The sequence below is a fragment of the Salvelinus fontinalis genome, chromosome 31, assembly GCF_029448725.1.
Source record: "Salvelinus fontinalis isolate EN_2023a chromosome 31, ASM2944872v1, whole genome shotgun sequence".
NCBI classification, from domain to species: Eukaryota; Metazoa; Chordata; class Actinopteri; order Salmoniformes; family Salmonidae; genus Salvelinus; species Salvelinus fontinalis.
In genome coordinates this window covers 15,370,226-15,397,602 of record NC_074695.1, presented here as the reverse complement: position 1 = coordinate 15,397,602, position 27,377 = coordinate 15,370,226, and the positions used below count along the sequence as shown (strand labels likewise).

Sequence of the window (27,377 nt, the reverse complement as noted above, 5' to 3'; positions counted from 1 at the left end):
TTTCTATTATTTTGATATAATCTGCACTGTTGGGAAGGGCCCGTAAGTAAGAATTTCACTGTCAGTATACACACCTGATCTTTACGAAGCATGTGACAAATAACATTTGATTTGAAAGGACTGTTGCCTCCCAACTACAAACCTACCTCAATGACCTCCTAACCTCTGCTGATGCCCTCAACATCCGGATTCTCCTGGACCTGAGCCATCAAGTCCTGCTTACCAGGCTGGAGGGCGCCGCACTCTCCTGGCTACAATCTTACCTCACCAACTGGACCCACCATCTCCCTCAATGGCCACACCTCTGACTCCGCTGCTGTCACACAGGGTGTCCCCCAGGGCTCTGTGCTGGGTATTTTACTCTTCCTCATCTACATCCTCCCGCAAAGTTGGAAACCATTGATGATACCATCGTCTCTCCCTCTCCCCACGCGCGGCAACCTTGGCATAATCCTGGACTCCACCCTCTCCTTCGTCCACCACATCCGGCAGACTGTCAAAACCTCATTCTTCCACCTCCGCATTAATGCCAAAGTCAGGTCCTCCTGCTGCTGAAAACCTGATCCACGCGTTCATCTCCCATCTCAACAACTGCAACTCTGGCATCAACTCAAGCTCCCTCCATAAGCTCCAACTAGTTATACTCCACCACAGCAGGCCACCTTGTTGCTTCCCAGGTCCAAGCTCCAGTGTTTTGGTGACATGGCCTTTTCCAGGGTTGCTCCAACCATGACGGAGACCATCACCATCTTTCAGTCCCTCCTAAAGCCTCACCTGTTCACCATGGCCTAACCTTAAGATCCCCCCCCACACACACAACACCTACTCGTTCACTCATAACCTTCCCTTCATTAGCCCTACCCCTTTTCTCTGTTTCTTCCTGATCTTAGTCTGGTGGACTACCTACACCACCCGATATCACAGGAAGGCCATAAAGATCATCAAGGACAACAACCACCCGAGCCACTGTCTGTTCACTCCGCTATCATCCAGAAGGCGAGGTCAGTACAGGTGCATCAAAGCGGGGGCCGAGAGACTGAAAAACAGCTTCTATCTCAAGGCCTTAAAGACTGTTAAACAGCCACCACTAACATCGAGTGGCTGCTGCCAACATACGGACTCAACTCCAGCTCACTTTAATAATGGAAATTGATCAAAAATGTATCACTAGCCACTTTAAACAATGCCACTTAATATAATGTATATACTGTACTCTAAATCATCTACTGCATCTTGCCATCTTTATGTAATACATGTATCACTAGCCACTTTAAACTATGCACTTTTATGTTTACATACCCTACATTACTCATCTCATATATATACATACTGTACTCGATACAATCTACTGCATCTTGCCTATGTCGTTCTGTACCATCACTCATTCATATATCTGTATGTACATATTCTTTATCCCTTTACACTTGTGTGTATAAGGTAGTAGTTGTGGAATTGTTAGGTTAGATTACTTGTTGGTTATTATTGCATTGTCAGAACTAGAAGCACAAGCATTTCACTACACTCGCATTAACATCTGCTAACCATGTGTATGTGACCAATACAATTTGGTGTTGTTTTGTTTTAATCTCCTTTTTATGTTTAGTTTCTACTATTCTAAAATAATATAGAAATGGTGTATTATCCAATTAGCACTTTGCAGTGAGAATAGGAAGTGCACCCATAAATCTGGTTAACCAGTCATTTACATACCGGAAACAGTACAAAGGGTTGGCAACAGCGGTGAGGAGTGATGTATACCATCCATACTACTGCTAGATACTACAGACACCAAGTGAACATGAAACTGCAACATTGTTACACTTGCAACACTATACTAAATAGGCTTTTGAAAGTAAGTAACCATAGAATTATTGAAAGCACTGTTAGCCCTAAACTGAACTCTCATTTAATTCCCAAGTAAATTTGAGTGGTTTTTAAAACACGTTGTCTCATCTAAGATCTCTTCCAGCTCGTCGTTAAGATGATGCCAGAAGCATGAAATTGGTTGTGAGAAAATGATCAGGAAGTATTTGACTATAGCGTATGAAATATGACTTGAGTTAGTCTAAAAAAAAAGTACGATTTCCCTTTGTGATTTACACAAACGACAAAATAACTAAATGTATGACATAGATAGGATAAAATAACATAAGCAGCCACTATCCCTATCGTTTCTTGTTCTATAAGTGTCTCACAGGAAATTACATACAGTAACATAACTTTATTGCAATACAAATGTAGCCGTTCTGGTGCATAAGGGAAAAAACGGTTACGATACAAGACAGATGCAATGATGCGTTTTCTCCCGGAAAGCGTTCTTTCTTACCTTGGAACCTGTTCACAAATTTGAAGAGACGGCTTTGCGACGCTCTTTATTTAGTATTGCAAATAAGATAGATGGACGTAGGTAATCATTTTAAAAGTTTATTTTACTCCGCGCGAAAAGGATATACTAGCACCAACACCGTGGCCTCCCGATTTCCCCTTTGAATCGAACAGGTGCCATTCGTTGAAATGATTAACTGCCGTTTGCAGGGTCCTAAAGAAAACCTAACTCCACGTCACTGACACAGACCGGACTGTGACGGTCTGTCATGTCTATGGGCTTGTCTACCGTTACTTTGCAACCAGGAATACAACTTTAAAACATCTGAAGACTAGATGAATTTATTCTACATCAAAAACACTGATTTTAAAACGATTAGATTAGCCATTTGGCAACAGGAAAAATAATTCACATTGTGTCACGATCTTGGAAATGAGCGGACCAAGGCGCAGCGTGAATTGAGTTCCACGTCATTAATTACAAAGTGAAACAAAATAACAAAACTTACAAAGACCGTGACGACATAGTGCTCAAACAATATCCCACAAATGCAGGTGGGGAAAAAGCCTACCTAAATATGATCCCCAATTAGAGGCAACGATTACCAGCTGCCTCTAATTGGGAACCACACAAACCACGAACCTAGAAATCTATAAACTAGACAACCCCCCCAGTCACGCTCTGACCTAAACACCATAGAGAACCGAGGGCTCTCTATGGTCAGGGCGTGACACATTGTTTAATTAATGCTCAGCATAGAATGCTGTAGTCTACGTTAACACAGCCATTACTTCAACATAGTTACATTATTCATGTCAAAGCAATTAAATACCATCTCCACTACTGCCGTCTTGAAACTGTAGACTGATTTATTCTGTATTGTCCCAAATGGCACCCTATTCCCTATTGCACTAATTTTGACCAAGGCCAATAGGGCTCTGGTCCAAAGTAGTGCACTGTATAGGTAATAGGATGCCATTTGGGATTTATCTTCAGACATTGAGAAGCCAATTGCTTGCCTCCATCTCTCAGCTTAATGCGCAAGGTCTAAATCTTGATCGCAGGCAGTTTATTGACATTGCTTGTGGAAATCTGACATTCCAGCAACACCACGATAGTCTTCCAAAACCATGGTGTGTCCCCATAGGACCCTGGTCAACATTTGTGCACTATATAGGGCAGGGATATTTCATTCTTACCCTATGACACAGGTGTCAAACTCATTCCACGGGGGGCCGAGTGTCTGCGGGTTTTCGCTCCTCCCTTATACTTGATTGATGAATTAACATCACTAATTAGTTAGGAACTCCCCACACCTGGTTGTCTAGGGCTTTATTGAAAGGAAAAACCAAAAACCTGCAGACACTAGGCCCTCCGTGGAATGAGTTTGACACCCCTGCCCTATGAGGTCTGGGGCCTGCTGATAATTAATTGCACACACCTGGTGTCCCAAGTCTAAGTCGGTCCCTGATTAAAGGGGAACAATGAAAAAAATGCAGTGGAAACCGGCTTCGAGGTCCAGAGTTGAGATTGAATAATACGGCATAGGAATTCCATCTATTGCAGTAAATTACATTGTTCAACAATTTGCTTTTTGGTCTGTCGTCAAAAGACAATTATTGGATAATCCAACTGATTTAGTTCTATCAGTTGACTGGTGAATAAGACAGAAGAGTGAAACTATGGGAGGTCTTACATTGCCCTCCAGTGGTACTAGCTAGGCCCTTCTGTGTGGTGTGTTGAGAAATAAAAACCCTACCTAGGTCTACACTTTCCCTTCAGGCCTACTCCCATCTAGTCTCCATTGTTGGGCTCAATTCATTTCAATTCAAAAAGCAAATCTTAATTACAATTACAAATGTCAGTCATTGACAAGCATGGAAGAGAATTGGAATTTGACTTTTCAGTGTACTTCCTGAATTGACTGGAATTTAAATGAATTTGATCCCAACCCTGCTAGACGCATCCTAATCCACCATCCTTACCGCTGTGCTCTGGTTTAGTTTCACTTTATCCATATAGAGAAACTGATAAAAAATTTTTTAACCTTTATTTAACTAGTCAAGTCAGTTAAGAACAAATTCTTATTTACAATGACAGCCTACACCGACCAAACCCGGATGACGCCCTATGGGACTCCCAATCACGGCCAGTTGTGATACAGCCTGGAATCGAATCAGGGTCTGTAGTGATGCCGCTAGCACTGAGATGCAGTGCCTTAGACCGCTGCGCCACTCGGGAGCCCTAATGTTATGTTAGCTGGCGGGTTCAGGATGGTGCAACAAGGCTAACTCCCATTCTAAAACCATGTAGTTACGTAGCAATTCCTATGTGACTACAGTGTTGTTACTACAGTTATTATTCATGTTTAGTTGACAGGGGGTATAGTAGCAACTGGTGGCAGGTAGCCCAGCGGTTAAGAGCATTGGGCCAGTAACCGAAAGGTTGCTGGTCGAATCCCCGAGCCGACTAGGTGAAAAATCTGTCGATGTGCCCTTGAGCAAGGAACTTAACCCCAAATACTCCTGTAAGTCGCTCTGGATCAGAGCGTCTGCTAAATGATCAAAATGTCAAACTTAAGGTAAAGTGTTACCCATTATTATGAACATGACATTACCAATAACTTTACTAACTTATTATTTGACTAAAATGTGCATTGCAATGAAACAGCAGCAAAAAACATAGGTTTACATAGCACATTGATTAGGGGCAGACATTGATTGAATAATAACAGAATAATAACTGAATGACAATCATCAATAATACAAAACAGCCATTTATTGATTTCGTATCAAGGGGAAATCAAACGAATTTCTTCAATTCTGGTATAGTGTTATTTTTGGAATGGAAAAACAAACAAACATTATTTTCTTGGCCTTTCAACTCAAATACAATAAGAGACTAATGGGGAAAAAAGACCAAATAAAAGGGGGGAACAAATCAACTTCAATCAGATATCCATTCCCTCCTACACACAGGCTGCTCAGGGGATCAGCAGGCTCATTCATGTTCATTAGGGCACACAGTAGCAAAACGTTTTGCATTGGAAAACGAAAACAAGTCGTTTCTTATTGGGCAAGTTCAGATGGTACCTCCGCCTGTTCCACTCTTTATTATTTCGTTCCTAATGGTTGAGGGAGAAGATAGATAGACAGAGACCCCAAGTCACCATGGTAGGCCCTATATAATCTCCTCCCCTGATATACAGTATGGTGAGACTCAGAGTACCAAGGGAAGAGAGTGGCATAGAGTATAAACACAGCAGTAGCTCTTCCTCTCCCTCATGTTGGTGCAAAAGAACAGGTCACATCCCTGTCCTGACCTGGGAGCCCGCATTGGGCTTTCTGGTCATTTCTGGTCATTTCTTTCAATACAAGGTAGATAATGTTAGTACTGCGAAAATAATGAGTAGTAGTAGTAGTAGTGTAACCATAGACGTACAATATCTTTAGTGATTTAAGTACAATCATAAAATAACAGTTTCAAAATACAGTACTCCTTTGGGGGTAAAGAGACTATTAGACTGTATAACAATAATAATATAATAATAATATGCCATTTAGCAGACGATTTTTATCCAATTTACAGTCATGCGAACGTCCTCTACTTGCCAAATCAGATAGCGTTAAATACTATGTAGTACAGATACTGCTATAGATGTAACCCTTATTTCAAGGTAACAGCTAGTGGACTTAAAATAATAACTTTTGTGTATTCTCCTATTACACTGTACTGTAGAGAACCACCTCCTGCCCATATTTTTTAATACAATCCAAAATCAATGAGTGTTTTTATACATTTAGGGTTGGAATGGAATTGCAATCATAATCACAGAACATTTGAATTAAATACATGAAGTAAAGGTGATTTAAAAAAATACAAATAAATCAACAAAAATGAAAATCAGGAATGAACACAACTCCAAAGTATAAGATATAATAACAACACATGCAATAATTTTGTCAAGAAAGTATTCCTACATTCCAAATGGCATCCTATTCCCTATATAGTGCACTTCTATTGACCAGGGCCCATAGCGCACTACCAGGACCCACAGGGCTCAGGTCAAAAGTAGTACACTATATAGGGAATAGGGTGCATAGGGCTCTTGTCTAAAGTAGTACACTATATAGGGAATAGGGCCCATAGGGCTCTGGTCTAAAGTTGTGTACTATATAGGGAATAGGATGCCATTTGGGTACACTCCATTTGTCATACCGTATCTTTAAAAACCTCACAGTGAAAAGTTATGCCCCTTTAAAGAGAACATACAGTTACCCCCTCTCACTCTCTCTCTCACACACACACACACCACACACCACACACACACACACACACGCATTTCATAGAAAACATCTCATAGCAGTTAAAACTCCCTCCAGTACCATGGCACCAATGCAGTTGTTTGTTTGTCCTTCACTAAAGTTTCTGTTTGGCTTGTACCAAAAAATACATCTAGAGAGAGAAAGTAATTGATCATAACTAGCAAAGAGAAAACTACCTTCTGTGGGTTTGTTAGCCTGCACACAATAGAGGCCCTGAAAGGAACACAGAAATCCAACCCAAGACTGGTATGTGTGTGTTTGTGTAGGGTTGCATGTAATCCGTTATATGTAATCGGATTACAAAAAACCCCTGAAACGAACAGTAATCAGTTACGTTACCAGCAGAAATATTGTAATCAGATTACAAAAACTTTTCAGAAAAGAGATGATTATTTATTGGATTACTTATAAATTCAGAAAGGCTGTTTGACAAAAAATATATTACGACACCTGTATTATGAGCGACATTCAATTCAGCCTTGAAAAAAAGGCTCAAGTTTAAGTTTGTTCCACCTGACCGAGTCTAACCACAAGTCAGAGACCACTATGATGTCAGAGACCACTATGATGTCAGAGACCACTGTGATGTCAGAGACCACTGTGATGTCAGAGACCACTGTGATGTCAGAGACCACTGTGATGACACACTAAATGCGTTTGATGGATCCTTTTAGTCTTCTTCTTACGCCTCTTAAGGGGAAGTAATCCAAAAGTAGCTGAAAGTAATCAGATTACATTACTGCGTTGGGGTAATCTACATTTTGGACAAGTAACTAGTAACTGTAACCCAACCCTGTGTGTGTGTGCGGTCTCTCTCTATATTCGCTGTGCACAACCAAAGACAGATTTCTCATCTCTCCTTCATATTATCAATGTACTGTAAGTGATTGCCGCTATCAAAGAACGTTACGTTGATTTCTGTGGCCTTTGTTGTCAATCATTTCAGTTGTTCATTCTGTAGTAAATTCAGTTGTTTGATCTGCAATCATTTCAGTTGTTCATTCTGCATTCATTTCAAACTGAAATTGGTAGATGTGTGTAGTCAGTCTCTCATAATCAAACGTGTTCTTTGGTCGTTTTCATCCATTTCTTCTTATCCTTGCATATTTCATATAATACATATATAGTTTATGTTCCAAGGTCGTCACGACAACAAAAAACTCTATCCATTTCAGTGAAAAATAAATAATGACTCCGGACGTGAACTACTTGTAGAGTAGCTCACAACAAAACAAATATTGCCTTTTGTTCTGTAAGGCAACAGGTCTTCATTATAATTATTTCTTTATATCTTTCAAGTAGCTTTGTCGAAAAAGTGTTGTAGTAAGAACAAAATTATGTGTGTGCGTTCCATACGGCACCCTATTCCCTATGTAGTGCACGAATTTTGACCAGGGCCCCTATTAGGGAATAGGGTGGCATTTGAGACGCAAATGCCACGCAAACCTAAAGTTGTGTGCAGAAGAATACATTGTCACACACATACACCTGTCCATCATAGAGCTGATCTGTTTTTTTCTTTATGTTCCAGTGTTCATTAGCCGTTTGTCTCTCTCTCTCTTTCTTGCTCTCTCGGTCTCGTCTTGCTCTCCCCCTCTCTCTCTTCTCACTTCTTCACCCCACTCTCCCTAACTCACTCACCCCCCCTCTCTCTTCTCACTTCTTCCCCCCCATTCTTTCTTTTGCACTAACTCACTCACCCCCCCCCTCTCTTCTCACTTCTTCCCCCCCATTCTCCCTCTTTCCTTAACTCACTCCCCCCTCTCTCTTCTCACTCCCCCCCCCCATTCTTTCTTTTTCACTAACTCACTCACCCCCCCTCTCTCTTCTCACTTCTTCCCCCCATTCTTTCTCTTTCACTAACTCACTCACCCCCCCTCTCTTCTCACTTCTTCCCCCATTCTCCCTCTTTCCTTAACTCATTCACTCCCCCCTCTCTCTTCCAACTTCTTCTCCCCCATTCTCCCTCTTTCCCTAACTCACTCACCCCCCCCCCCCTCTTCCTCTCATCTCTCTCTTCTTCATGTATTAGCAGCCAGCGGTAATCCCATGACCGTCAGTGGTTAACTGCCCTAGGGACCATTGGGACCGCTGGTAAGGAAGTATGTGGTCATCTCTCCCTTCCCCTTCACCTTAACCAGGCCTCTGTGGTCCAGCTGGTAGCCTTTTTTTACCAGGACGTGGTACAGGTCTGTGGTCACCTGGGACAAGACAACACAAGAACACTTAAGAGTGTGTATGTGTGTGTGTATGTGTATGTGTATGTGTGTGTGTGTGTGTGTATGTGTGTGTGTGTGTGTCATTGCCAATTTACTCTGTTCCTTCTGACTGCTCAATCCACTGTCTCATCAGCCCAGCCAGGCAATTTATAAACTTGATCTCCATTATAAAAAGCATCGAGACATTATCTAACATTTCTTTTAGACTAACATTTAGCTTTCAACAGCGGAGATCTGTATAACCTTACTGACTGTCTCTCCGACATTTGCAAAATTGTTTCAATATTCAAATTGGATCTCCAGCTGTCCCATAGTAATGAACGTGTCGGGAGCCTGGACGAGACAGACAGACAGGCAGGCAGGCATGCAGCGTTTCTCAGTCAGTTGAAATCATGAATCAGCTGGCATCATTTATTGTATTTTAAAATTATTATTATTATTTTTTACCTTTATTTAACTAGGCAAGTCAGGTAAAATACATTTTTAATTTTTAATGATAGCCTAGGAACAGTGGGTTAACTGCCTTGTTCAGGGCTTGTCAGCTCATGGATTCGATCTTGCAACCTTTCGGTTACTGGCCCAATACTCTAACCATTATACTCTAACCATTAGGCTACCTGCCACCCCCACATTTTTATGGATATTTACAAAGAAATGTTGACTGAAAAAAGGTAAAACGGAACAACGCGCAGCTTGTTGGCAGTCTTTCCAGCTTGAAGTGATTGTGTTGGCTGTGTTGTTGGCTGTGTTGTTGGCTGTGTTGTTAGCTGTGTTGTTGGCTAGCTCCTCTGAACAACAGTGTCCTGACGAGTGAGCACATTTTCTATGCATTGCGAAATCGCGCCTCATTAGCTCATTAGTATATGTGTCTATATAAATGTCACTAGAAAACAGCTTAAACAAAAGCAAATGCAGCTACTGTTGTTATTCTGCCTGCACTGTTTGACGTGATCGTAAGTTAGCCATGTTTGACTAGCTAGGAAGCAAGGGATAAGAGCGTTGCCAGCCAGTATGGCAATGGAACATTTAGAACGAACGACTGGGTCGTGTCCATAGATACAGAACAAAAAGACTGAACGACTGGGTCACGTCTCTGGCAACTGAACCGAGAGAACGTACGAACAGCCTGCTTGAGTAGCAACCCTAGATTTGTGTCAGGACTATATATGTTGTGGAAGGATGAAATAGTATGAATAAATTCATCAAAATAACGTTTTTTAATGTAAAAATATCAATCATTATTTGAATATGTTGGTAACCCGTTGTATTAAAGTGATAATGCCTTCGAAGTCGGTGTTGGTGGATATTGGCACGGTCGCGGGCCAAACACCCATGCCAATATATCCTCCAAACGTTTCCTTTGACCTTTTTTCAATTGACATTTCTTTGTATATATCCATAACAATGATGCCAGCTTTCATGATTTCGACTGACTGAGAAAAGCTGCCTGCCGGTCTGTCTCGTCCAGACTCCCGACACATTCATTACTATAGGACGGCTGGAGATCGAATTTGAATATTGAAACAATGTTGCAAATGTCAGAGAGACAGACAACAAGGTTTATACAAATCTCCGCTGTTGAAAACTAAATGTTAGTCTAAAAGAAATGTTAGATAATGTCTAGATGATTTTCATAATGGAGATCACATTTATAAATTGCTTGGCTGGGCTGATGAGATAGTGGATTGCGCAGTCAGATGGAACAGAGTAAATAGGCATTTTAATGTCATAGATTTAGCCGGTGGTAACTTGTGGAATAGACACTGGCTGGAATTCAATTGTGTTCTGTTCTATTCAATTGTGTTCTGTTCTATTCTATAATGTTCAAGGCACTACACAGTGGAAGGAAGAGTATATGATGGAGGGTGTAGATCTAGTTGAAGTGGAACACTTGGTATCTAGTTACAGCTATTGTTCCTTCCTTGTAAAAACTCATGGTCGCAAAATACTCTTAACCTGTTGGGGATGGGGGCGCTGTTTAGACTATTTATGCTAATTTGGCTAATTTTTGAAACGGCTTCCCACAAAATCCTTGATCGTACAATATGCATATTATTATTATTATTGGATAGAAAACAGTCTATAGTTTCTATAGGAGTTGAAATTTTGTCTCTAAGTGGAACAGAGCCCATTCTACAGCAATTTCCCTGACATGGAGTCAGATTTGAGAAATGTTGGCCACTCTTCTGAAGTCAGTTAAAAGGGCACTGTCGTTGCTATGACTATACGGACACTTCTTACGTCTTCCCCTGGATGCCTTTACGTGATGACGATTCCAATGGGGTCGATTGCGCGTTCACAGGCCCCACAAATGAAAAAACCCTGAAGCTAGTCATTCTTTTGGAGCTGCGTCATGCGCCTAGAGGACACCGGCCCGCACCTTTTCCAAGCATTAGTGAAGGGGGTAATATTACTCGGGTCATGTTTCTACTCGTTATGGGAGTTAAAAACATCATAAGGTAGTTAATTTAAAGCGTTTTATAGCAATTTATATCCGTTTAGTGCGATTTTGGGACATTTATTTTTGCAACGATGTGAAAAGTTGGGCACGCTTTTCAGTTCATCCCGAACGCAGTTGACATTTCCACATGGCAAGAGGACAGCTTTCCACCAAAAGACGATTTCTCCCAAGAAAGGATCCTTTGCCCAAGATACTGATGGAAGAACAGCTCAAGGTAGGACATTTTTATTATGATAAATCGTGTTTCTGTCGAAACATTTTAGTGGCTTAGGACGCCATGTTTTTTGACGTAGCTTCGCTTGGCGCAAACTGTATTGAAAAGTAAGGATAAATTAAAAAATGTAATAACGCAATTGTATTAAGAATTAAATTGTCTATCAATCCCTGTCCACCCTATATTTTTTAGTCACGTTTATGAGTATTTATGTATAAGAGTAGATCACTGTCTAAGTGGCGCAAGGACTTTTTCTTTACCAGCTTGTCTACATTTCACATTGTCTAACCATGATTTTGGTGGCTAAATATAAACATTTTCGATCAAACTGTATATGCATGTTGTAATGTGATGTTACAGGAGTGTCATCGGAAGAATTCTGAGAAGGTTAGTGAAAAAATTAATATCTTTTGGCGATGTTGACTTTTATCGCTCACTTTGGCTAGAATCAATGCTGGGCTGCTAATTGCTATGTGCTAAGCTAATATAACGATTTATTGTGTTTTCGCTGTAAGACACTTAGAAAATCTGAAATATTGTCTGTATTCACAGGATCTGTGTCTTTCGATTCGTGTTTGCTGTGTATTTTTACGAAATGTTTGATGATTAGTAGTTAGGTAAACACGTTGCTCATTGTAATTATTCTAGTCCATTTGTGACGGTGGGTGCAATTGTAAACTATGCCATATACCTGAAATATGCACTTTTTTCTAACAAAACCTATCCCATACCATAAATATGTTATCAGACTGTCATCTAATGAGTTTTTTTGTTGGTTAGGGGCTATAAATATCTTAGTTTAGCCGAATTGGTGATGGCTACTGGTGTTGGTGGACAAATAAAAGATGGTGGATTATGCTAATGTGTTTTTAGGTAATAGATGTACATCTTTACATATTGTGTCTTCCCTGTAAAACATTTTAAAAATCGGAAATGTTGACTGGATTCACAAGATCTGTGTCTTTCATTAGCTGTATTGGACTTTAATGTGTGAAAGTTAAATATTTTAAAAAAATATTTTTTTTGAATTTCGCGGCACTGGTTTTTCAGTGGGGGGGGGGGGGGTGTGCCGCTAGCGCCACGCTGATCCTAGACAGGTTTAAGGAAGACGTCAAGCTTGACGTCAAAACGTCAGTCACCTGTACTCATCCTGAATAATCGATTAAAGTGAGCTAAAATAAATGAATCTCTGCCTCTTTTGTTAAATTCTCCAACTCCTTTCTGCCTCAAATTAGTCCTTTTGGAAAGTTTGTCTCGGTAAGTCCTTCTCATGAGCTGCAGTAGGGTTTTATGTACAGCAGGTGGCAGCACTGGTCATGGAGAACAGAGGGGACACTGAATCTACTGTATATTGAGTTCAAGCTCATCATCTATTTATTATCCATTCAATTCATTGACTAATTAATATTGTATTTCAATAAGTGTTAAAAGTGAAAGCTGTAGGACTCAATGACATATAAAAGTAGGTGTATGTACCTGTATGCAGTCTGGGACTCCGGTGCTGTCCATTCGACTGGCTACGTTGACAGTGTTCCCCCAGATATCATACTGGGGCTTCCTGGCCCCAATCACCCCAGCCACCACCGGACCCATGTTGAGACCTGCATGAGGAGACCACAGTCAACCTGCATCGCACCACTTTACTCTACCTACCTCTTAACTAAACCTTAGTTCAATAATGGAGCCTAACCTTACTTCTTATAGTCCCGAGGACTTTACATGTTTTGTTTTCGGGGTGAATTGGCTCTGGAAGACAAGACAGCCAAATACTCCTTCTAAACGTGAATGGATTCTTAATTACGGTATGGTTCTAGAAGCATAAATCCTTCTACTTTCATATTACATCAAAGACATTTCATAAACGCAAAATACACACTTACTGTACACTGTTTTAAATGAGCTGCAGCCGACAGTATTTCTCAGTGACAACACTTTTGTTGCGCCTGTCTTTCGTTTACACACAACTGTTCGGAGACGCAGATAGCGAATTAGCACAGGTAGTCCACTCTGTCTTACGTCTGTTTCCCATATAAAAAGCGCTGTAACATTGAAATATGGTGTGTATTAATTTCACCTTAAAAAAAAATCTTCCTGAAGTCAAAGATAAAATCTTCATGCTTCTAAAACCGTACCTCAAGAAATGCCTGTTACTGTTCAGACCGAGCGCTGTGGCTCTTAACAAAACTCCCCCGTACAGAAGACGCCTTCGTTCAATGACTCTTATGTGTAATTTAATCATTATCAAGGGCTAGTGAATCCCAATGTTGTCCTAGAGCGCTGCAACATCCGCAGGCTTTTGTTCCAGCCCAACACTAATACACCTCAACTAATGGTTGACTACTGTCGCCCTCCAAGACCAGGATTGATCCAGATTCTCAGTGTGTAGACTTTACAAAGGGACACGTCAACAGAAATGTGGAAGTTATTGAAAAAGTGTTCGTTGATGTACTTCATCTGTTCTCTGTCTCATGACGGCTACTACTCATACTCCTACTACTCCTCCTGCTACTCCTACTACTCCTCCTGCTACTCCTACTCCTCCTGCTGCTACTCCTGCTACTCCTATTCCTTCTGCTGCTACTCCTACTCATCCTGCTACTCCTCCTGCTACTCCTACTCCTCCTGCTGCTACTCATACTCCTCCTGCTGCTACTCCTACTGCTGCTACTCCTACTCCTGCTCCTCCTGCTACTCCTACTCCTGCTCCTCCTACTCCTCCTGCTCCTCCTACTCCTGCTGCTACTCCTCCTGCTGCTACTCCTACTCCCCCTGCTGCTGCTCCTGCTACTCCTACTACTCCTGCTCCTCCTGCCACTCCTACTGCTGCTCCTGCTACTCCTACTACTCCTGCTACTCCTGCTACTCCTACTCCTCCTGCTCCTCCTGCTACTCCTGCTACTCCTCCTGCTGCTCCTCCTGCTGCTACTCCTACTCCTCCTGCTGCTACTCCTACTCCTCCTCCTGCTGCTACTCCTACTCCTCCTCATCCTGCTACTCCTCCTGCTTCTACTCCTGCTGCTACTATTCCTTCTGCTGCTACTCCTACTCCTCCTGCTGCTACTCTTACTCCTCCTGCTGCTACTCTTACTCCTCCTGCTGCTACTCCTACTCCTCCTGCTGCTACTCCTACTCCTCCTGCTGCTACTCCTACTCCTCCTGCTGCTACTCCTACTCCTCCTGCTGCTACTCTTGCTACTCCTACTTTTCCTGCTGCTACTCCTACTCCTCCTGCTGCTACTCCTACTCCTCCTGCTGCTACTCCTGCTGCTACTCCTCCTGCTACTCCTCCTCCTGCTACTCCTACTCCTCCTGCTGCTACTCCTACTCATCCTGCTGCTACTCCTACTCCTCCTGCTGCTACTCCTACTCCTCCTGCTGCTACTCCTACTCCTCCTGCTGCTACTCTTGCTACTCCTACTTTTCCTGCTGCTACTCCTACTCCTCCTGCTGCTACTCCTAGTCCTCCTGCTGCTACTTCTGCTGCTACTCCTCCTGCTCCTCCTCCTCCTGCTACTCCTACTCCTCCTGCTGCTACTCCTACTCATCCTGCTGCTACTCCTACTCCTCCTGCTGCTACTCCTTCTGCTACTCCTACTCCTCCTTCTGCTACTCCTACTCCTCCTGCTACTCTTGCTACTCCTACTTTTCCTGCCCCTCTTGCTACTCCTACTCCTCCTGCTACTGCTCCTCCTACTCCTCCTCCTACTACTGCTCCTCCTCCTACTACTCCTGTTCCTCCTGCTCCTCCTACTACTCCTACCATACCTCTACTATAGGTCCAGGGACTCACCTATTTTCATCTGGAAGTTATTGAAGGAGTGTTCATTGATGTACTTCATCTGTTCTTTGAGTCTCATAGCGTAGTCTGCCAGAGCCAGGATGTGTGATCGTCCCTCGCGGTCGTAGGTAGAGTCATTGAGGCCAGAGGCTGCCATGTAAGTGCTACCGATGGTCTTTATCTTTTCCAGCTGGCGGAACCTGTCCTCACTGATGATCTGAGGGGAGAGGGAGGAACAGATATAGGATCTTCATTTGAGACAGTTTCCTACAGCAGGAAAAAAAATCCTGCAGCAACAGAATTTCAATTATTCTGTGGATTATAATTAATGGACATTTTTGTAGGGGTTGATACATTTTTCAGAAGGGAAAAGCAAGTCAAAAAAAAGAAAAAATATAGCCTTTCGTGAACTAACACTCCCACCTCCTACTCACACTGACTTTGCTCATAGCTACTTTATTGAGAAAAAATGTACTTACTATGACTGACATATGTGGTTGTCCCACCTAGCTGGATAAGAGCATCTGCTAAATGACTAAAATGTAATGTAAAAACGTAGTCAAAGGATTGTCATCAGCGGAAGAGAGTTACAAACTACAGTCTTTCTTCTTTCGTAGACACAGAACATGTCATCATGCATAGACTACTGTTACTGTTCCCCCTAGTGCTGATGTGTGGCTTTCATTACAGACTATTCCTATGAGATTTAAGATCTCCCTCCATTATACTTTTGAATCTTCCACTCCTCCACCTTCCCTCCGTCCCCCGTCCCCCTCCCTCCTCATTGGCTCTTGGAAGATTAAAATAAGTACAAACAGAGAAACAAACCTCGTCAAAGTCTGCAATGATCTCGTTGAGCAGCCGGAGACACTCCACTCCCTCGTTGTTGGCCTCCAGCTCTACGTAGAACTCAGAGAAGTTGGAGATGGAGGCGAACATGACGGCCACACATTCACAGGACTGGTAGTAGAGCTCGTCATTACGCCGCTCCCGCGTCAGGAAGTGGGCGGCCACGTCTTTAGGCAGGATGTTGTGGAGGAGCCGGCGGTTGTAGGCCTGAAGCTCCTCCATCTCCTCTTTCTCCTCTGTGGCCTGGAGGGGACAGACACAGGGGAATGGGGAAACGGTTTGTTAAAAAGCCTGTGGCCAGGAGGGAACAGACACAGGGGAATGGGGAAACGGTTTGTTAAAAAGCCTGTGGCCAGGAGGAGACAGACACAGGGGAATGGGGAAACGGTTTGTTAAAAAGCCTGTGGCCTGGAGGGAACAGACACAGGGGAATGGGGAGACGGTTTGTTAAAAAGCCTGTGGCCTGGAGGGAACAGACACAGGGGAATGGGGAAACGGTTTGTTAAAAAGCCTGTGGCCTGGAGGGAACAGACACAGGGGAATGGGGAAACGGTTTGTTAAAAAGCCTGTGGCCAGGAGGGGACAGACACAGGGGAATGGGGAAACGGTTTGTTAAAAAGCCTGTGGCCTGGAGGGGACAGACACAGGGGAATGGGGAAACGGTTTGTTAAAAAGCCTGTGGCCAGGAGGGAACAGACACAGGGGAATGGGGAAACGGTTTGTTAAAAAGCCTGTGGCCAGGAGGGGACAGACACAGGGGAATGGGGAAACGGTTTGTTAAAAAGCCTGTGGCCAGGAGGGGACAGACACAGGGGAATGGGGAAACGGTTTGTTAAAAAGCCTGTGGCCAGGAGGGGACAGACACAGGGGAATGGGGAAACGGTTTGTTAAAAAGCCTGTGGCCAGGAGGGGACAGACACAGGGGAATGGGGAAACGGTTTGTTAAAAAGCCTGTGGCCAGGAGGGAACAGACACAGAGGAATGGGGAAACGGTTTGTTAAAAAGCCTGTGGCCTGGAGGGGACAGACACAGGGGAATGGGGAAACGGTTTGTTAAAAAGCCTGTGGCCAGGAGGGGACAGACACAGGGGAATGGGGAAACGGTTTGTTAAAAAGCCTGTGGCCTGGAGGGAACAGACACAGGGGAATGGGGAAACAGTTTGTTAAAAAGCCTGTGGCCTGGAGGGGACAGACACAGGGGAATGGGGAAACGGTTTGTTAAAAAGCCTGTGGCCAGGAGGGGACAGACACAGGGGAATGGGGAAACGGTTTGTTAAAAAGCCTGTGGCCAGGAGGGGACAGACACAGGGGAATGGGGAGACGGTTTGTTAAAAAGCCTGTAGCCTGGAGGGGACAGACACAGGGGAATGGGGAAACGGTTTGTTAAAAAGCCTGTGGCCAGGAGGGGACAGACACAGGGGAATGGGGAAACGGTTTGTTAAAAAGCCTGTGGCCAGGAGGGGACAGACACAGGGGAATGGGGAAACGGTTTGTTAAAAAGCCTGTGGCCTGGAGGGAACAGACACAGGGGAATGGGGAAACGGTTTGTTAAAAAGCCTGTGGCCAGGAGGGGACAGACACAGGGGAATGGGGAAACGGTTTGTTAAAAAGCCTGTGGCCTGGAGGGGACAGACACAGGGGAATGGGGAAACGGTTTGTTAAAAAGCCTGTGGCCAGGAGGGGACAGACACAGGGGAATGGGGAAACGGTTTGTTAAAAAGCCTGTGGCCAGGAGGAGACAGACACAGGGGAATGGGGAAACGGTTTGTTAAAAAGCCTGTGGCCTGGAGGGAACAGACACAGGGGAATGGGGAGACGGTTTGTTAAAAAGCCTGTGGCCTGGAGGGAACAGACACAGGGGAATGGGGAAACGGTTTGTTAAAAAGCCTGTGGCCTGGAGGGAACAGACACAGGGGAATGGGGAAACGGTTTGTTAAAAAGCCTGTGGCCAGGAGGGGACAGACACAGGGGAATGGGGAAACGGTTTGTTAAAAAGCCTGTGGCCTGGAGGGGACAGACACAGGGGAATGGGGAAACGGTTTGTTAAAAAGCCTGTGGCCAGGAGGGGACAGACACAGGGGAATGGGGAAACGGTTTGTTAAAAAGCCTGTGGCCAGGAGGGAACAGACACAGAGGAATGGGGAAACGGTTTGTTAAAAAGCCTGTGGCCTGGAGGGGACAGACACAGGGGAATGGGGAAACGGTTTGTTAAAAAGCCTGTGGCCAGGAGGGGACAGACACAGGGGAATGGGGAAACGGTTTGTTAAAAAGCCTGTGGCCTGGAGGGAACAGACACAGGGGAATGGGGAAACAGTTTGTTAAAAAGCCTGTGGCCTGGAGGGGACAGACACAGGGGAATGGGGAAACGGTTTGTTAAAAAGCCTGTGGCCAGGAGGGGACAGACACAGGGGAATGGGGAAACGGTTTGTTAAAAAGCCTGTGGCCAGGAGGGGACAGACACAGGGGAATGGGGAGACGGTTTGTTAAAAAGCCTGTGGCCTGGAGGGGACAGACACAGGGGAATGGGGAAACGGTTTGTTAAAAAGCCTGTGGCCAGGAGGGGACAGACACAGGGGAATGGGGAAACGGTTTGTTAAAAAGCCTGTGGCCAGGAGGGGACAGACACAGGGGAATGGGGAAACGGTTTGTTAAAAAGCCTGTGGCCTGGAGGGAACAGACACAGGGGAATGGGGAAACGGTTTGTTAAAAAGCCTGTGGCCAGGAGGGGACAGACACAGGGGAATGGGGAAACGGTTTGTTAAAAAGCCTGTGGCCTGGAGGGGACAGACACAGGGGAATGGGGAAACGGCTTGTTAAAAAGCCTGTGGCCTGGAGGGGACAGACACAGGGGAATGGGGAAACGGTTTGTTAAAAAGCCTGTGGCCAGGAGGGGACAGACACAGGGGAATGGGGAAACGGTTTGTTAAAAAGCCTGTGGCCTGGAGGGGACAGACACAGGGGAATGGGGAAACGGTTTGTTAAAAAGCCTGTGGCCTGGAGGGGACAGACACAGGGGAATGGGGAAACGGTTTGTTAAAAAGCCTGTGGCCAGGAGGGGACAGACACAGGGGAATGGGGAAACGGTTTGTTAAAAAGCCTGTGGCCTGGAGGGGACAGACACAGGGGAATGGGGAAACGGTTTGTTAAAAAGCCTGTGCCCTGGAGGGGACAGACACAGGGGAATGGGGAAACGGTTTGTTAAAAAGCCTGTGGCCTGGAGGGGACAGACATAGGGGAATGGGGAAACGGTTTGTTAAAAAGCCTGTGGCCTGGAGGAGACAGACACAGGGGAATGGGGAAACCACATCACTGTCTGTCTGTAGGTATTGAGAGGAACTCTGAATGCTGATTGGTTTTTGGTACAGTATTCCACTGAAGTTCGACCAGAGGTGAGAGTAACGTCACTCTGCTGCATCCGTTTGATAAATGGAGAAAGGCTGAGCTCTGCAATCTTAGTGATGTCACCAGATACAAACAAACGAGGCGTGCAGTGGACTCCACCTGCTGGACCAGTGTGTGTGAGGCCGGGCCCTACCTGCAGCTTCCACAGGAAGTCGAGGCGTGCGGTGGACTCCACCTGCTGAGCATGCAGGTACAGAGCCAGGACGAACACCGTAAGGATGACAGGGGTCATGACCTTTAGGGACACCTTGGTCACAGTCTCCTGGCTGGATGGGGGAAACAGAACCACAATCAACCAACCAACCAACCAACCAATCAATCAATCACACTCCTGGCTGAGAGGAGACAGGACCACAATCAATCAACCAACCAATCACACTCCTGGCTGAGAGGAGACAGGACCACAATCAATCAACCAACCAATCACACTCCTGGCTGGATGGGGGAGACAGGACCACAATCAATCAACCAACCAATCACACTCCTGGCTGAGAGGAGACAGGACCACAATCAATCAACCAACCAATCACACTCCTGGCTGGATGGGGGAGACAGGACCACAATCAATCAACCAACCAATCACACTCCTGGCTGAGAGGAGACAGGACCACAATCAATCAACCAACCAATCACCCTCCTGGCCGAGAGGAGACAGGGGGAGGATGGACTCAGTCTAGGAGTAGACATGGTAACAGAACATTGAGTTGAGAGGAAGACAGGGAGGATGGACTCAGTCTAGGAGTAGACATGGTAACAGATCACTGACACTATAAGACCTAAAGACAGAAATTAACGTACCATGTCCCTGTAGCTGTTTCATTGAAACTAGGAATCCTAGGGAAAAAATAAAACACACATTTATTAAATAGTTTCAACACTTGACAAGACCTTTGTGCTTTGCACAGCTTAAGTATTTGAACGAAAACAAGTACTACTTGAACAAATACTATTTGAGGTGGGCTAGGGTTAGGGTGGGCGGGTGGGCAGTAGGCTACAGTTAGTGACTCACAGGGTGTGTGTGTGTGTGTGTGTGTGGTGTGTGTCTGTGTTTGTCAGTGTGTCTTAACTCACAGGGTGCTGGCGGTGAGCAGCAGGTCTGCATTGTCGAACAGGGCCACCTGGGGCCACTCCACCAGCAGCAGGAAGGTGACCTGGATCAGCACCATAAGGGCCAGCTTCCCTATACTGCTGATGTGGAGGAACACACTGCAGGCCAGCAGGGTCAGGAGAACACTGTAGCAGAAATACTGGAAGGGGGGAGGGGAGAGGCATAGCAAGTTATAACAGTGTTAATAAACACAGACACTAGTCACACCACACACGCACACACAGTAGAGTCCCAGCTGGTCTCACCTCAGGGAAGTGGCATGGTGTGGGCTGGCTGGGGCACAGGGTCAGTCTGTCCTGTGCTGACTGGCTCAGGTTGTGTAGTAGACACAGGGTCACCAAGCTGGAGGACAGGTTCCTCTCACGCACCACACAGTCCACCAGGCCCTCTCTGTCACAGGTCAACTAGAGAGAGATACAGTCTTAAATCACATGTCAACCAACAGAGAAGCCAGCTGAACAGAGAAGCCAGCTGAACAGAGAAGCCAACTGAACAGAGAAGCCAGCTGAACAGAGAAGCCAACTGAACAGAGAAGCCAGCTGAACAGAGAAGCCAGCTGAACAGAGAAGCCAGCTGAACAGAGAAGCCAGCTGAACAGAGAAGCCAGCTGAACAGAGAATCCAGCTGAACAGAGAAGCCAGCTGAACAGAGAAGCCAGCTGAACAGAGAAGCCAACTGAACAACTACATTCACACACACACAAGTTAGTCAGTTAGCAGACACTCTTAGTGACGTACAGTAGTGAGTGCATACATTTTCGTAGTACAATTGCAGGCACTATTGGGAGAATTGTCATCCCTACCATGTTAACAAAGGCAGACATGAAGAGAAGTAGGATGGTGAGGACTCCCACCAGGGTACTGTTGGTACGAGACTGGACTATAGTCGTAGTCACTGTCTGCAAGGCAACTGGGAAGAGCTGGGAGGAGGAGAGAGAGGGGGAGAGCGAGAGAGAGAGAGGGGTTATTATTCATTTTAGTGCTTGTTATACATGAAAATGTAAATTCAAACAAATGTTAACTTTTGGGTACATCTCTATAAAAGGTGCTTGTATGATTTAAAAAATGATGGAGGAGTCTGTCCTTTACCTTGACGCAGGAGTAAATGGCACAGATGAAGAGGATGTTGACGAGGATGATGAAGATGATGATGTAGACACCCAGCATGAGAGGTGTGCTGTGGAGAGGAACTGACTCAAGTCACAACTGCACCACAATCAATCCCCACAGGTCACTATTCAGTACATGTTCTATGATAGTTTAAAAAGGCTGTCCCTTATTTGGTCCTTGGAGCTGGATACCCTGTGTCGGTTCAGCCCGACCAACTAGCAGCCTTGTTAGTTCTATACGGTTACAGAAAGGTGGAGGTTTACGAGAAGTACTTACTGTGGGAAGATGATAATCTGAATGAAACAGATGAAGCAGAAGACTGACAGAGCACAGGCCACGTAGCCTCCAAAACGATCATCCACCTTCTTGGAGAACTAAAAACACAATGAGGAGAAGAGCAGCAAACTCGACTCAACACTCTGCATATAATGTCCCAAAAACATCTCTAGCTGTCAAATCCTTACTTCCTCCGTCCTCTTGTTTCCTCAATTCTTCGCTTCCCTCTCAAAGCTCATTTGAGGAGGTTCGGATTGGAGCCTCCTCCTCCAATGACATTTGAGAGGGAGGTGTGGAATTGAGGAAACAAGGACTGAAAAAAAACAAGGATTTAACAGCTAGTAATGTTTTGAGACAGCCAATGAATCACCACCCTATCTCCTCCCACCTTGTTCTCCAGCTCTTTAGTCTGGAAGGTGAGCAGAAACTTCTTGACGTGGTCTTTACGGAGTTGGTCTATGCTGCGGGCATCGATGGCTCGGCCCAGAAACTCATCCACCTCATCCTCAGGGTTCAGGGCCTCCTGGGAACAACGGCTACACACACACACACAGTCAGCAACCCAATAATATCTACTAGGCCAATGACTACACTACACACACAGAGTAACCCATTAACAACTACTGGGCCAAATGACGATAACTCACTTGTCTTGTCTGGACGTTTCATCAATTCCCTGGGAGAAGAGAGAGCGAGATGGAGAGAAGAAAAGAGAACGAGCGATAAAGAGAGAGCGAGAGGGAGGGGTAGAAAGAGAGAGATAGGAGAGAGATAGTGAGAGAGAGATTAGGTTTTAGACATGTAGCCAGTGAAAACCACAGTGAAAGATAGCCAATGAAAAACACACAGAGTCAGACTCAGACTTCTGCACACTTAATCCCTGGTAGCCAGACTGATGTTTTAATTAATGCTGTGAGGATTCAAATTATACCCTCCTCCCCCCCTGGGCAATACCCCTCAGAGAAGAAGAGAGAGAAAAAGATGAGGAGAGGGGAAGATGAGAGGAGAGGGGAAGATGAGAGGAGAAGGGAGGGGTGAGGCGAGAGAGCAAAAGACAGGGGAAAGGAGAGGTTGAAGACAACAGGAGGAGAGGTTGCAGACAACAGGAGGAGAAGAGAGGAGAGGATGCAGACAACAGGATGCAGACAACAGGAGGAGAGGAGAGGTTGCAGACAACAGGAGGAGAGGAGAGGTTGCAGACAACAGGAGGAGAGGAGAGATTGCAGACAACAGGAGGAGGAGAGGAGATGTTGCAGACAACAGGAGGAGAGGAGAGATTGCAGACAACAGGAGGAGGAGAGGAGATGTTGCAGACAACAGGAGGAGAGGAGAGGTTGCAGACAACAGGAGGAGAGGATGCAGACAACAGGATGCAGACAACAGGAGGAAATGAGAGGAGAGGTTGCAGACAACAGGAGGAGAGTAGAGGTTGCAGACAACAGGAGGAGAGGAGAGGTTGCAGAGAACAGGAGGAGAGGAGAGGTTGCAGACAACAGGAGGAGAGGAGAGGTTGCAGACAACAGGAGGAGAGGAGAGGTTGCAGACAACAGGAGGAGAGGAGAGGTTGCAGACAACAGGAGGAGAGGAGATGTTGCAGACAACAGGAGGAGAGGATGCAGACAACAGGAGGAGCGGATGCAGACAACAGGAGGAGAGGATGCAGACAACAGGAGGAGAGGATGCAGACAACAGGAGGAGAGGATGCAGACAACAGGAGGAGAGGATGCAGACAACAGGAGGAGAGGATGCAGACAACAGGAGGAGAGGAGAGGTTGCAGACAACAGGAGGAGAGGATGCAGACAACAGGAGGAGAGGATGCAGACAACAGGAGGAGAGGAGAGGATGCAGACAACAGGAGGAGAGGAGAGGATGCAGACAACAGGAGGAGAGGATGCAGACAACAGGAGGAGAGGATGCAGACAACAGGAGGAGAGGAGAGGTTGCAGACAACAGGAGGAGAGGAGAGGTTGCAGACAACAGGAGGAGAGGAGAGGATGCAGACAACAGGAGGAGAGGATGCAGACAACAGGAGGAAGGGAGAGGATGCAGACAACAGGAGGAGAGGAGAGGTTGCAGACAACAGGAGGAGAGGAGAGGTTGCAGACAACAGGAGGAGAGGATGCAGACAACAGGAGGAGAGGATGCAGACAACAGGAGGAGAGGATGCAGACAACAGGAGGAAAGGTTGCAGAGAACAGGAGGAGAGGAGAGGAGAGGTTGCAGACAACAGAAGGAGAGGATGCAGACAACAGGAGGAGAGGATGCAGACAACAGGAGGAGAGGAGAGGTTGCAGACAACAGGAGGAAGGGAGAGGATGCAGACAACAGGAGGAGAGGATGCAGACAACAGGAGGAGAGGATGCAGACAACAGGAGGAAAGGTTGCAGAGAACAGGAGGAAAGGTTGCAGAGAACAGGAGGAGAGGAGAGGTTGCAGACAACAGGAGGAGAGGAGAGGTTGCAGACAGCTAGCAAACGTCCACCGTCTACCGAATAGTAGTATAACTTTTCATTACATTTCATTATAGTACAACGGTTTGATTTGTCTAATCTTAGCAACTTCTTCTTAGCTAGCTACATAGCCGTCTTTGTATCAAAGATAATTGCGTAATTATCGTATTTCGTCGTCCTAACGTAGTCTACACTGCTATCTGCCCAGCAGCTAGCCAGCTAGCCAGCTAGCAAACGTCCACCGTCTACCGAATAGCAGCACTGTAGAAACTATTACACTCAACGGAACGACTTGATTAGTGTAGTGTTAGCTAGCTACATAGTTGTCTTTGCTGTCTTCGTATCCAAGATAATTGGGTAGTTCAGAGTGTGTAGTTTTAGAGTGATTATCTTAATTTACCGAGGTTAGCTAGCCAGCTATTTGTCGTCCTTAACGTAGGAAACACTGCTAGCTAGCCAACAGCTAGCCAACGTCTACCGAATAGAACTTCCGCACTCAACAACCCGGTCGCATTCCGCTTCGCTCCACAGGTAGTATCACATTTTCATTTCATTTCATTACAACGGTTTGATTTGTTTGATCGTAGCTATAGCCGTCTTTTATCAAAGATAATTGTGTAGTCTAGAGCGATTTTCTAGGTTAGCTAGCCAGCTATTGTCGTTCTTTTAACGCAACGTAACGTAATCAACACTGCTAGCTAGCCAGCTAGCCACCGAATAGCAGCACTGTAGCAGCACTGTAGAAACTATTACACTCAACGGAACGACTTGATTAGTGTAGTGTCAACAACGCAGCCACTGCCAACTAGCCTACTTCAGCAGTACTGTATCATTTTAGTCAATAAGATTCTTGCTACGTAAGCTTAACTTTCTGAACATTCGAGACGTGTAGTCCACTTGTCATTCCAATCTCCTTTGCATTAGCGTAGCCTCTTCTGTAGCCTGTCAACTATGTGTCTGTCTATCCCTGTTCTCTCCTCTCTGCACAGACCATACAAACGCTTCACACCGCGTGGCCGCGGCCACCCTAATCTGGTGGTCCCAGCGCGCACGACCCACGTGGAGTTCCAGGTCTCCAGTAGCCTCTGGAACTGCCGATCTGCGGCCAACAAGGCAGAGTTCATCTCAGCCTATGCCTCCCTCCAGTCCCTCGACTTCTTGGCACTGACGGAAACATGGATCACCACAGATAACACTGCTACTCCTACTGCTCTCTCTTCGTCTGCCCACGTGGTCTCGCACACCCCGAGAGCAGCTGGTCAGCGGGGTGGTGGCACCGGGATCCTCATCTCTCCCAAGTGGTCATTCTCTCTTTCTCCCCTTACCCATCTGTCTATCGCCTCCTTTGAATTCCATGCTGTCACAGTTACCAGCCCTTTCAAGCTTAACATCCTTATCATTTATCGCCCTCCAGGTTCCCTCGGAGAGTTCATCAATGAGCTTGATGCCTTGATAAGCTCCTTTCCTGAGGACGGCTCACCTCTCACAGTTCTGGGCGACTTTAACCTCCCCACGTCTACCTTTGACTCATTCCTCTCTGCCTCCTTCTTTCCACTCCTCTCCTCTTTTGACCTCACCCTCTCACCTTCCCCCCCTACTCACAAGGCAGGCAATACGCTTGACCTCATCTTTACTAGATGCTGTTCTTCCACTAACCACATTGCAACTCCCCTCCAAGTCTCCGACCACTACCTTGTATCCTTTTCCCTCTCGCTCTCATCCAACACTTCCCACACTGCCCCTACTCGGATGGTATCGCGCCGTCCCAACCTTCGCTCTCTCTCCCCCGCTACTCTCTCCTCTTCCATCCTATCATCTCTCCCCTCTGCTCAAACCTTCTCCAACCTATCTCCTGATTCTGCCTCCTCAACCCTCCTCTCCTCCCTTTCTGCATCCTTTGACTCTCTATGTCCCCTATCCTTCAGGCCGGCTCGGTCCTCCCCTCCCGCTCCGTGGCTCGACGACTCATTGCGAGCTCACAGAACAGGGCTCCGGGCAGCCGAGCGGAAATGGAGGAAAACTCGCCTCCCTGCGGACCTGGCATCCTTTCACTCCCTCCTCTCTACATTTTCCTCTTCTGTCTCTGCTGCTAAAGCCACTTTCTACCACTCTAAATTCCAAGCATCTGCCTCTAACCCTAGGAAGCTCTTTGCCACCTTCTCCTCCCTCCTGAATCCTCCTCCCCCTCCCCCCCCCCCCCTCCTCCCTCTCTGCAGATGACTTCGTCAACCATTTTGAAAAGAAGGTCGACGACATCCGATCCTCGTTTGCTAAGTCAAACGACATCGCTGGTTCTGCTCACACTGCCCTACCCTGTGCTCTGACCTCTTTCTCCCCTCTCTCTCCAGATGAAATCTCGCGTCTTGTGACGGCCGGCCGCCCAACAACCTGCCCGCTTGACCCTATCCCCTCCTCTTTTCTCCAGACCATTTCCGGAGACCTTCTCCCTTACCTCACCTCGCTCATCAACTCATCCCTGACCGCTGGCTACGTCCCTTCCGTCTTCAAGAGAGCGAGAGTTGCACCCCTTCTGAAAAAACCTACACTCGATCCCTCCGATGTCAACAACTACAGACCAGTATCCCTTCTTTCTTTTCTCTCCAAAACTCTTGAACGTGCCGTCCTTGGCCAGCTCTCCTGCTATCTCTCTCAGAATGACCTTCTTGATCCAAATCAGTCAGGTTTCAAGACTAGTCATTCAACTGAGACTGCTCTTCTCTGTATCACGGAGGCGCTCCGCACAGCTAAAGCTAACTCTCTCTCCTCTGCTCTCATCCTTCTAGACCTATCGGCTGCCTTCGACACTGTGAACCATCAGATCCTCCTCTCCACCCTCTCCGAGTTGGGCATCTCCGGCGCG

The 27,377-nt window shown here is 45.9% G+C and overlaps 2 protein-coding genes across 3 annotated transcripts in view; both read right to left on the bottom strand.

The window, feature by feature from the left end:
* The window catches only part of LOC129829635 (polypeptide N-acetylgalactosaminyltransferase 6-like), a 34,555-nt gene extending 26,230 nt beyond the window's left edge, over positions 1-8,325 (bottom strand). Inside the window, exon 1 of the mRNA XM_055891445.1 lies at positions 2,327-8,325. The gene's annotated coding sequence lies outside the window, so the exon portion shown is untranslated. The remainder of the gene's footprint in view (positions 1-2,326) is intronic.
* Positions 8,326-8,627: 302 nt separating this feature from the next.
* LOC129829634 (adenylate cyclase type 6-like) overlaps positions 8,628-27,377 on the bottom strand; it is a 140,793-nt gene continuing 122,043 nt past the window's right edge. For both annotated transcript variants that reach the window (XM_055891443.1, XM_055891444.1), the window contains exons 11-23: positions 22,714-22,742; positions 22,455-22,602; positions 22,067-22,164; positions 21,770-21,857; positions 21,484-21,600; positions 20,927-21,085; positions 20,645-20,820; positions 20,372-20,407; positions 19,707-19,839; positions 16,152-16,415; positions 15,336-15,540; positions 13,022-13,146; positions 8,628-8,852 (exon numbers count right to left, since the gene is read on the bottom strand). In XM_055891443.1, coding sequence (XP_055747418.1) covers positions 8,724-8,852; positions 13,022-13,146; positions 15,336-15,540; positions 16,152-16,415; positions 19,707-19,839; positions 20,372-20,407; positions 20,645-20,820; positions 20,927-21,085; positions 21,484-21,600; positions 21,770-21,857; positions 22,067-22,164; positions 22,455-22,602; positions 22,714-22,742 — 1,707 coding nt within the window. In that variant the 3' untranslated portion in view covers positions 8,628-8,723. The remainder of the gene's footprint in view (positions 8,853-13,021; positions 13,147-15,335; positions 15,541-16,151; positions 16,416-19,706; positions 19,840-20,371; positions 20,408-20,644; positions 20,821-20,926; positions 21,086-21,483; positions 21,601-21,769; positions 21,858-22,066; positions 22,165-22,454; positions 22,603-22,713; positions 22,743-27,377) is intronic.